The sequence below is a fragment of the Macrobrachium nipponense genome, chromosome 34 (assembly GCF_015104395.2).
Source record: "Macrobrachium nipponense isolate FS-2020 chromosome 34, ASM1510439v2, whole genome shotgun sequence".
Taxonomy (NCBI): domain Eukaryota; kingdom Metazoa; phylum Arthropoda; class Malacostraca; order Decapoda; family Palaemonidae; genus Macrobrachium; species Macrobrachium nipponense.
In genome coordinates, this window is record NC_061095.1 from 41,987,052 (window position 1) to 41,999,551 (window position 12,500).

The 12,500-nt window shown below is 35.1% G+C and overlaps 2 protein-coding genes across 2 annotated transcripts in view; one reads left to right on the plus strand and one right to left on the minus strand.

Moving 5' to 3' along the window:
- Nucleotides 1-12,500, plus strand: part of LOC135208021 (sodium-coupled monocarboxylate transporter 2-like) — a 51,433-nt gene that overhangs the window by 14,972 nt on the left and 23,961 nt on the right. The gene's annotated exons all lie outside the window — the stretch shown is intronic.
- Nucleotides 2,774-12,500, minus strand: part of LOC135207738 (sodium-coupled monocarboxylate transporter 2-like) — a 15,238-nt gene continuing 5,511 nt past the window's right edge. Inside the window, exons 4-7 of the mRNA XM_064239564.1 lie at nucleotides 12,453-12,500; nucleotides 11,246-11,400; nucleotides 8,833-8,973; nucleotides 2,774-2,990 (exon numbers count right to left, since the gene is read on the minus strand). The exon at nucleotides 12,453-12,500 is cut by the window's right edge and continues 141 nt beyond it. Coding sequence (XP_064095634.1) covers nucleotides 2,774-2,990; nucleotides 8,833-8,973; nucleotides 11,246-11,400; nucleotides 12,453-12,500 — 561 coding nt within the window. The remainder of the gene's footprint in view (nucleotides 2,991-8,832; nucleotides 8,974-11,245; nucleotides 11,401-12,452) is intronic.

Genomic DNA, 12,500 nt, shown 5'->3' on the forward strand with positions numbered 1-12,500 from the left:
TTTTTACCATAGACTCTCCCCACCCAAAGAAAGTTTGAATCAATATCAGAAATTCAAGAGCCCATTTCTAAAGGGGGCATAACCCATCTTTCCATACCCCTCATTTATTACAACATTCAGATTTGAAAGCTATGGCTACCAAATTTTTACCCTAGACTCCTTCCCACCTAAAAAGGGGGTCAATCATAACCACTCTTTTTCACACCCCACATCATCTTTTTTACGACTTTCGAAGTTGACATCTATATTTGTACAAGTGTGTCTATAGGTACAAATAGGCTCCCCGCAATATGGGGCCCATAAGGCACCCTCAGTAGTAAGGGGGGCAACACCCCTGAGAATGGGCGCATGAGGGTTTCCCACAATATTAATGGGCAGGAGGCCTAAACTCTTCTGATATGCCGAGCAGGGGAGAAGGTGGGGTCGTAACCTGCCTACCGCGACCTTGGGAATTGGGGCCCAGAGGGTCACGAAAAAATTTAAGTTACGTATACCTATGGAATGGTAAAACTACCCGCACAATTAGTGATTGATTGATGTGCTCCTAAAGCATGGAGATCAATAAAGCTGGTGTTTGCATAGAAAATATTCAATGAATAGAATTATCTATACATTGAAAAGCGTTTCATATAACTCTTTTTTCAAGTGATCAATGTCACAATTTTCTTATTCTGAAAACCAATGCAGTACTGCATGAGTGCACGATGTCCCACAAGAAGAGACCATCGATTGGCCGCCGTACTTGTGATGCCCGTCATATGTCACGGACACGTTCTCAGGAAGGACGTGTACATACGCGGTATCCACACACCATACGTAAGGATTCTGGCAAAAATTTTCAATATTTAGATTGTGGCTGTGCATTATGTGCAGTTCATATTAGAAAAATCTTTCTGAGAAATGGTAATATCAAAATCCAACATTATTTTCAATTTTACAGGCGACTACAAGTGAAAACTGAAGTACTCTGTTCTGCCACCAGAAGAGCCCAAACAAGAACAAGGCAGTCAACAACAGCCGAAGAAACAGAAGCACACTGTTCAGCTGGTAGATCAGCCCACACAACAACAAGTCCAGGCTGAAACCAGCTGTAGGAACAAAAACCCTGAAGCACGCCATTCCAACCACCAGAAGAGCCCAAACAGGTAGGCTACAAAACGGATGAAGAAACGGAAGCACGCCTTTCCACTGCCAGAGTAGCCAAACAAGAGCACTAGAGCAAGGCAGGCTGATCCAGCTGGAGAGGCAGTTAGACTCAGGCTATGTGATAGGACTGCATGATCCACATCCAATCGAACTCGAAAGGTGAGATTGAAACCATTGCCTCCACTGATTCATCAACTGCTCAAAGGAAGCTCACCCATGGATAAGGAGTTTCATCAAAGGATATGGAAGTATAGCAATTGATTTATAATGAATCCTTTATGGCTGACAAGATCTTTATTAAGGCGATGTGTGAAGGAGGCTTTTCTGCCACATCCAAGATGCATGAGTAGTGTTATCACCGTTTTGGGTAGCTTACTGCCGATGCCAAACAATGACGGTGTCGAAGAACCCCACTATGTACAGTTATACTATTTCATGGGTGCTGGAAACGATGAAGTAAACCGACTTTGTCGCTACAATCAGCTAGAAGAAGAAATTGAACTGCAGATAATTATCGATTTGCTAGTCATGTTCCATGAAGCTCATATATATGTTAGTTCCTATAACTGTGCATTAGAGCGGATGGAAGAAATGCCCGATCAGAGGTCATCATAAGAGCTTGAAAAGCAGCCGTTCAGTGTTCCAACAAGTAATGAAGTAGCTCTCATCTTGGTTGGGGAAGAACGTGGGAAGCGTGACATAGTGTTGACTCACTGCAACAACACTCTCGAAAATATCGAGAACACTTAAAGGTCTTACGACAGCTTGCAATACCCATCGATGTTTCTCATGGGTAGAATGCGTATAATTTTGAAATACAGCAAGTCAATCCCTGAAACAGGTCAAGAGATAGCGAAGAAAGTTTCACTTAAAGTTTTCTTGCTTGTCACCTTTTGTCCGTGATGGAGAATTTAATCGGATCTTGAGACCGAAAGAAAAAGTACCGTCAGTTCACGGTAGATATGTACACCAAAAAAACGAATTGTAAAGGTTACTTTATATTCTTCTTAACCAAAACACACCACGCACAGAACAATACATTGAACTTCAAGATGCGCTGAACAGAGATGGGAATACTGAGAATATCGGCCAGCAAATCATTCTCCTTTCCAGCTTTACTGTACATATGTACGTAAGTGGCTTTGTTCACAAAATCTGGTTTTTCATGAACTTGGACACACGCACACATAAACAGACCCATACACACATATACATATGCATATATATATATATATATATATATATATATATATATATATATATATATATATATATATATATATATATATATATATATATATATATAGAGAGAGAGAGAGAGAGAGAGAGAGAGAGAGAGAGAGAGAGAGAGAGAGAGAGAGAGAGAGAGAGAGAGAGAATTGTTTGAATGTTTCCATCACCTACCAAAGCACATAAGTGAAAATATTTAAATATTATATCTTCCTAACCATATCGTTGTTATCGTCGTACATAATCCTATACATACCATGGGCATGGAATTTTGATACTTAGTACTTGCGTATCCCAGTGCAAAAATCCTTTTCAGATTACATTGAGAGAGCTGAGAACCTTCACACTCGTTCTTATGATCATTAAAGACATTCGAGGTGCTCAGAGCAGGCCTCACCTAAGCATGCCACTGTAGACGGCTGCAGCGAAGAGTCCGCCATGCGGGCACGTGGGAGATCTTGTGGACCACCAAGTAGGGCAGAATCTGGTCGGGTTCGGCTATCCTCCCGGAGGTCAGCGGATCACAGTCGCTGTAGGCCACGTAGGCCACGAGGCCAGAGAAGAGGAATGTCAGCCACAGGACGCATTGACCCACGAAGTAATAAGAACACAATCTGCAGTGAAAATGACCGAATTATCTAGATTTCTGAATGCAGCACCCTCAAGTAAGATGTTGGAAGATCTGCATTATAATACATTAAAACCTAAAGTATTTAGCATCCATACTTCTATACTAAAAACAATTCATTATATACGTATATATATATATATATATATATATATATATATATATATATATATATATATATATATATAAATTCCATAATTATAATTACATTAGCAAATGATTTGTTTATCACACAATACCATAGGTGAAAAATAAGAGACAGGGTGTATAGGTCCTGATCAGTTTCGACTTTATTTCCAAGCCATCGACGAGAGACTGATACATCGTAACAGAATCTCACTTATACAAGAGACAGAGACAGCACTAACGAACATACACAGCTGTTTGAGACTATAGATCCCCTACTGACATGTCAGGTAGGAGTGGCTTCAAAACTCATTTCGGTAGAAATCACCCTTTCATTATCAAAGGACAATGCAGATAAACATACACATCATAGGAGACCACAAATCTACACCTGACAAGTGTCAGGCAGGCGGGACTGGTTAGCTCATTAGTACTGCTATCCCTGTGCTGTGTTTATAAATAGGGTAATCCTTTTTCCATACATCTCTACTGCTTTTCAAAAAAATTTAACGTTTTAGAAATTGCTTTGATAAGGTAGGCTTAGGTTTACACAGGCCTATTGGAGAAAACATATCAACATTAAGATATTAAAAACTAAAACGAATTTTGAAGATCTATTGAGAAAAAAAAATCCCCAATACCACTAGAGTAGAAAGATTCCCTACTTGAATATTGGTATAGTCACTATGTGATGTAAGGAATAGCGGAGTCTTAAATGTAAAAACAACAATGGCATGATATTGCTGATCGAAATAAGCCCTGGGACCACCAACGCGAGTCATAAATGTGTCGGTACTTTATCAAACAAACACCTGGATAGAAATGTGATCAGTGCCTTAGTGTACGGTTTTATTTTTGCCTTATCAACTGGAGGTATGGATAGTGTAAAAGATACGAAAGTACTGTGCAATTTGGAAAAATAGTTTAGGGAGGGATTTATGGAAATATGAAGAAAATCAGACACCACAAACTTCCCCAAAAGATTTATGGTTGTCACCAATGAACTGCAAAAACAGACAAATCAGGTGTTCTTGTACATCTAAACAGAATTAAGTATATAGAAAACTGAATAGTGCTTTGAGTAATGATAGCACATATAAAGAACTAAAAAAAATATATAACCGTCTGGCAAAGTGAATAATGGTTTTAATAGGAGAGTGGAAAAGCTATTACAAGTAAACGAATCGAAAGCCTTCAATAATGTTGTGTGATCTCCCCATCGCTACCTCCTATCATCAAATCCCAAAGATCAAAGAAAAAAACGCTTACTTCCTGCAAGTCCCCACGTACCATAGTTGCGTCAGTCTTATCTATAAATAGCTGCAGTATCATCTAACTAAGGTTAAACAAAACTCATGGTCTATCAAAACAAATTCCACTTTTATTACCAAACTTAACATACCAACAGAAAAAAAACGAATTGAAGAAGTTAGGCGCATGACAGTCCTTACTTCTAGCAGATAAGTAGTAAATGGAAAATTGAATCTCTCATCATATTAAATATCTGCCATGACCGAAGTCATGGCTATCTGTCAAAAAATTCCCTTATCACATGAGCATAATCAAATACATCTGAGGAAAAACAAAGGTTACTTCTTTTAGAAAATCATAAAAACAGCTGCATACATGTGGAAAAAAAATAAAAGGGTCCTTAGAGTATGAAACTAAAAGCAAACCAAAAGGTGGAAAACTCGTCTCCCAGTCACTTCACAGAATTATGGGCTTCAGACACTGCATATGGAAAATGTTCAATAAAACATGTGCAATGGAAATAATGAAAATGGTCCACCACCTTCACTCACAAACACAAGTTATTGCCAGAATCATATACCTATTTGCATGGTACCTCATTATATTGCCCTATCATGACTCTTAGATGCACACTCATACTCACAAACACAATTGTTCTAGAAGCTTCTTTCTGTCACTCTATTGTGACTTATAAATCACATGACACAGAACCAGGCCAGCTTGCGCCCCAACTCCCCCCGCCCCCCTAACCAGCCATTCAGATTGTCTACGTAGTTTCTATGCTTCCTATAATATATACTAATTGTCCTGAAATAGCTGCCAAACTCAAATAATGTTCAATATGACTATTTTCGTATTATCTAAGATTTCAAATGCAACAGTTGCCAAATAGCCTTTTTTCCTATTAAAGTGACATATACTATGTTGATATGTATGTGAATTCACAGCAAACACTGGACTATTTAGAATTTTATGGTTGTAATGTAACATAAAAATGGTATAAAATTTTTTTTTTATTTTTTTTGTTTTTCTTTATTTTACCATTTTTTTGAACCTTGGTTTGTTGAGGGCTACGTACGAATACATGCGCTGGTTGAACGAGAGTTTTGGAAATGTTTCTACACTGTTTTTCTGAAATTTGGGCACAACATAACATTTCCTTACGCCGTTTTTTGAAACTATTGACAAATTTCGTTCTTATGAAACATATAATGACCTCATTTTAAGGTATAATCGTTCTTTCTCATTAAATTAAGAGGTAAATATGAAGCATGATAGTTACCTGTTAGTGAATTTTGAACGAAATTCTACGCAGTCATGTTGCATCACTTATGAACATGGCTGTACGAGTAAAACTGGTTGTGGATCTTACACTCTAGTTGAACTGATTAGATTATGTGTAAAAGAATGTAAATTTTAAATTAATGGTGCATTTTACTCAAAAATTTTTGTTATGGCAGTGGAAACCTTCTATCACCAGTGATAAGTAAATTATATATGGAATTTGTTGAAAACAAAACATTTAAAAATGTAATTCCATTTGCTAAGTTAAACCAATTCGTACAGCTAAGCTCATAAGTGATACTACAACAACAACACGATTTCATAGGATTTCGTTCAAAATTCACAAATTGGGAACCTAACATGCTCCTTATTTATCTACTGTTTCAATGCAAGAATACGATTGTTGTATACAATAAGACCATAATATGTTTCATGCCAGTGAAATATCTCACACATTTCAAAACAGTAAAAAATTTTCACATGTTCCACATTTACAAAATTTTCGTTCAACCATAGCCGGTGCATCTGACAAAAATAAATAAATAAATTTTAAAAAGTCATCCTCAAACATTAGTTTGAATGTTAGATAAAAACGAAATAAAAAAATTGTCATAACATTAATATTGCTTGAAATACAACCATGAAATATGAAATAGTCCTATTTGATTATTTTTACACCTCAATGCCGAAAAAATGTAAATAAGTAAATATAGAAGTAAAAACTTGAGTGAGCTGGCTGCACAACATGAACCACCTAGTGTAACATTGGTCTACAAGAGTAGTGACAATGGAGTTATTTTGAAACCATTTACTTTTTGTTTGTAGAAGAATATTCCGATTTTCGTTAAAATGAAATGGTTTAAGTTATATTTCTTAACCATTAAAAAAAATGTTGCTTACTAGCCTAAGTATTCGTTTATGCATTTATTCTTTTGTTAAAGCCAAGGTTTTTTTTCCTAGGCCTAGGTGTGTTAGATTTCTTTAATTACTATAAATAAATTACACTTAGCAATCACATCTCTATATTAACAATTTCTGGCCATTGCACTTCAAGTTGCCTTATGATATATTAAACATCAAAAGCGAGCAGAAAGACTATTAAAAAACTAATATTTCAATCCAGTTGAAAAAAAAAACAAGTATTCCAAACGCCTTGCCATTAATACTAAAATATATTTCGATTAATAGACATCTTCTCCATCTAATTAAAATCATTGTCATCTTTTATTTCTCAAAGAACAGGTAATCTCTACCAATAAATACTTTAGTAACTAAAATTACATCTCAGAAGGTTTAGATTATTTTTTATGCCTATACATCATTTTACAATATACAGGCAGCTTGAACACAGCCTAAAACTTCAACATTCAAAGAAAACTTGTTGTAATTCATATTCCCATTTTGAAAATGTTGGTATGACTATTGAACTTATTAAGTCTACTGTTACAATGCTTCAGCGGTAGTTATGTTGATCAACCTGAAGAGCATCTTATGCACACTGTCATGGACTGCACTGCTGACCTTATCGCAATGTGTTGTGAGCTAAGTAAAAAAAAATTTAAATCACACAGGTGACGAATTATACCAGTGCATAAAAGGAATCATATTTACATAAGCATTGGAAAAATAGTGCTATCTGGGAATTCATAAACTTGTTGACATGTATGGCATTGGGAATGAATAAAAAAAAGTTTAAAACCACTTGTCAAGGTTATGTTGTTTCTGGGATTTTGGGCCGTACAAAAAGAATCATGTTGCCTCCGATTTGAGCACAGCTGTTCCATTAATTAAATTCACTGTAGAAGTCGTAAAATGATGGACGCTCACCCTTTTTGGATTGCTTCATACAGAGAATTAGCATCTGTAAACAGTGGTTACAGACTTTCACATCTATAATTTTAAGAGCATTACGTATATGTAGCCCTGAATATATATAAAAAAAAAAAAATATATATATATATATATTATAATATATATATATATAATATATATATATATATATATATATATATATATATAGATATATATATATATATATATATATATATATATATATATATATATATATATATATATATATAGATATAAGATAGAAGCGACAAAAAAATACCATACATTAAAAACCGAAACGACGAAAACTTTATAAAAAAACAATAAAAACTTGCTTGTAACACCTTGTAATGATAATATGTCAGATATTCCTCACCTTCAGAATTTTAGTGTTAATGTAGCATTTCAGAAAAAAAAAACAATGGAACATATACTTATTAAAAACTCTCCCAACAATACAAAAGGATGTGTATATAAAATTCAATATACGTTTGTGTCAACTTCTATATTAGACGCCAAACGGGTATAAAGTACTGGAAAGGAAAAGAAGAAGAAACCAACATAGAAAAAATGTGCGATGTGCATGTGTAAACAGTGTTATTATTATTTTTTTTTTTTTATGTGTAGGTGAGGGCAATCATACTATCAACTGCGAAGGGGCAAATAAGATTATGTATTCTAATAATATACAGGAAAGGAATAGCATTGAATCTAGCTTTATCAAAGAAAGTTATGGCATAATATAAATATCAGTTAAGACATGATCCTTTAATATCAAAAGAAATTTGTACATATTTTAGGCAGCCTGTATGAAATAAGTATTATTGTATTTGTAAACACAGTAGAGGGCAGCAGTTCCACCCACGCCTCCTTGACATCTGTCAGGTGTGGATATTGTAGTCTACTATTGACACCTGTTGGTGGTGGAGGACCTGTAGTCACAAACGGTTATGTATGTTTGTGAACACTGTATCTGTGGTATATACATTTGTGATTTCTAATACTATGTATCAGTCCTTCGTTGATGGCTTGGAAATAAAGTCGGAACTGGTCCGCACCTACTTTTCAGCTGTAGCAGTACATGATAGTATATACTATATATATATATATATATATATATATATATATATATATATATATATATATATATATATATATATATAATATATATATGTGTGTGTGTGTGTGTGTGTGTGTGTGTGTGTGTGTGTGAGTGTGCGTGTGTGTGTGTGTGTAGGTGTGTTTGTGTGTGTGTGTGTGTGTTTGTGTGTTGAGTGTGGGGAGGAGCAGTGTAGCGGGTTGTTCACCTGCTACTGGAGAGAGAAAGTGGCTCTTACCTTTTAGCTTTAGCAAGAGACGGCACAGAGGAGAGCCGCATGTAGCCCATCTGACTGACTCCTAACCTTCCAATCACAGTGTAGAAGCCAAGGACCTGCACAGACCAGAAAGTGTATCGTACGTAGGGACTTGGGTCAAAGCTGAAAAATTAGACTCTTGAAATATTTGTGTGCAAATTGCTTCCTTTATTAATGCAGCATATCATATTGTAGCTTGGAAAAAAAAACTTTCCTGAAAATCACAATATTTGTTGTTTTATTTTATAAATGAAGCACAACTTTCTCGGGGATTTCCCTTTCTATATTATTTCTTTTTTCAAATACATGCCAATTTGCATCCTACAGAAGTCGTTTCTGAGGTGGTTCTTATTATCCAAAACGTATGAAATAATTAGGTCAATAACGAGTGACAGGCAGTTGGATGCAAACACAGTATAGCCTCGAGTGAATTCTTCAGGATGTTCAAAGGGGACAAAAGACATAACATTTGCGATCACATTGACTGTGACGTCAGTGCACTAAATAGGACGCGTACGTGAGACATAGGAAAACACACGCACATCGGAATCAGGAATAGACTAGGGTGCTTGCATTTGTACGTCCATTAACATACGTAAGTTCATACGTCTGTTAGAGCAAATGAATGGAATAAAATCTCTAGTGTGGTAATTACTGGGGCAATTATACGACATACATTCAGTGTAAAACAAGGCCTGAGGAGGCACTCAGAGATCTATCAGATAAGGTAAAGTGGAAGAAAAAGACGTTGAAACCTTGAACAGTGACATTTATTTTAGAGGCTCTGAGAAGAGAAGTGCAGTGCAACACTTAACATTATTGATTAACTTTAACATTGCCATTTTTGATTATTGTAATTTCTTTTGCAGATGGATTCGGACTGCCACTACCGAAAATGAATTATCTAGACATATTTTTGAGAAAGACTGATGGGGGTTATTTGACAGTGAGAATAAATGGTGATAGTTCTATTCAATATGGTTATGCAGAACAGTAATGATACCTTATGGTTTTGGGATTTTAGATTCATTTTTATTTCCTTTTTCATGTTAGCTATTTTGTGGAAAATAAAGATTCAATTTTTTGTATCTTAAGAGTTTGAATTAGCCTAAGACTTAATGACTGATTCCAGCTACGCAGAGAGGGAAGGCAATGGGAACATCGAAGAGTGGTCACGTTACCAAGTCAGGAATTCTCTCCTTTTAGTTAAACAGGGTCATTTGACCCACGAAACAAATATATTGCATTAATTTTGCTTAGTTAACAAATTAACTCCAAATAACATAAATATGATAATTTATTTCCCCATATTTCTTACATTAAAGTTTAGTTTACTTAAGGTTTTTTAATAACTATCTTAGCACTTATTATTATTATTATTATTATTATTATTATTATTATTATTATTATTATTATTATTATTATTATTATTATTATTATTATTATTATTATTATTATTTTATTTATTATTTATTTTTTTTTCAGAAAATTAACCCTATTCATATGGAAATAAATAAAAGAGGGTCATAGGAAATGCAGAAAGTTATATGAAAATCAGATAAATAAAAAAAAATGATTAATTAGAATTTATATAAGAATTTATGTGAAATACTATACTACTGGTTGGATTATATTAGGGTAGTATTACATTGCATCTTCGCTTAAGCTTTTGAAGTTCCAACTGCACTACATCCCCAGGGAGGCTGTTCCACAGTTCAAAGGTGAGAGGAATAAAGGTCCTCTGAAACTTAGAAGTTCGACAGCAAGACACATTCACTGAATATTGGTGCTGCTGTTCAGCAAGTCTGGTTGCTCTCGGCAGGAAAAGGAAATCGGGGATCAAATGGGAATTTGAAAGAGCCCTGTTAAAATGTAATTTATGGAACATAGCAAACAAGAGAATTATTTTTTTTTTACTTTCCTACTTCAAAATTTTAAATATATCTTAGTTTAACCAGACCACTGACCTGATTAACAGCTCTTCTAGGGCTGGTCAGAAAGATTAGATATTTTTACGTGGCTAGGAAGCAATTGGTTAGGGCAATACCTTTGTTATAAGTAATATGTTATCAGTGCTGCTGTTTCAGAAAAATAAATTTCATATGGTTTACATTAGTTAAACTCATACCACGCATTCCTGGTAAGGCATGTAAATCAACGTAGAAATACGTCATTTTAGCCTTACTTTTTTTTTTTTTTTTTTGTGTAGTACCTTCAGTGTCATTCGAAACGCTAACTTAAATAAGAAGTATTGCTCAAAATCTCTTGTTGAGGCAGCCACTAAGGATATGTTAGTAATATATTATACATTGTTATTTATGTCATTTGCACGTTCTGAGTCAGTCTCAAAGTTATGTCGACCTTGGCTTTATTATTCTGAACGAGAAATACCTACTTGAAAAACTCCATCCTCCCACCTTCACTGGCTATCGAGAAGATATTGCTCAGCCCGCCGAAATCCAGAACACAGATAACCACGGTCGTTATCATTCCCAGAAACATAAATATAGTTTGTACGACATCTGTGTATACTATTGCTTTGACACCACCCTAGAAATAAAAGGAAAAGTTACTTATAAAAATGGATGCTTAGTTAAATCGTTACCAAAATGGAGAATGGTTTTAATTTGTAGTCACATTCATCAAGAGGAATCGTCCCTTCTTTTCAGGCAGTTGGGTCCAAAACAAGAAACAGCTAGCAGTGGACTTGGTACCATGGCCTTGTAAATCCATGGCCTGTAAAATCATTTTTTGCTGTCTTCCAACCTTGTTGATCGGTGTTTTCAACCGGCTCTTGCCTCCTTAAGGAGCCATAAATTAGTCTAGAGATGCAACTCATTAATTTAGAATTATTGTTAAACTGCTTTACGAGAATATGATGAAACAGGTAAAATAAAACAAAGAATTAACATGGACATTTACAAGGAATGAAGGGGAATCTGACACTCACACACACACACACACACACACACACACACACACACATGGTAAATTTCCTTCACTTTCGACACAGATATCACCGGACGGAACATAAAACTTACTTCTTCTGTATCACTCCCTGCATGTTACATTAAACTATTCCTTATCTGTAACGCTATGGATGGCTGTTGCCGATAACAACACCATAAACCTCCCAAAACATGATCAAAACAACAGAAACGTTTTGTTTTAGAGATCTAACTTTCATGTCCATCAGGTTTCGAATCATTTGCAAATCTATGACAAATAGCAAAACATAATCTTAGAAAAATTCAATTTCCATGGTTATAAAGACAAAAAAACTTATATATTAGATAAGGTTGCTTAAATCGGTGTGCAATATGGCTTCCGTGCACTCAAGTAAATAAAGGTTACTCTGAGAGTGTTTTTGTTATGATTTTGAGTATAATTCACAATCGTTTACAGAGTTACCAAATGCTTTGAGAAAGAACCTTTGTTTCAGACAGCTTCAAATTGTATTCATATGACAAAAATGCAAAAATAGATCATCATCATGTGATTTGCAACATACCGGAAAGAAGCAACAGACCGTTTCTTGGATTCAGAAAGTGTTACAGAATTCAGGAAACACGGAAGAAGCTAACGTTAGCGATCATACTTACGACGGTAATGTAGAAGGAACAGATAAGTCCCATGATGGTGATGGAGTA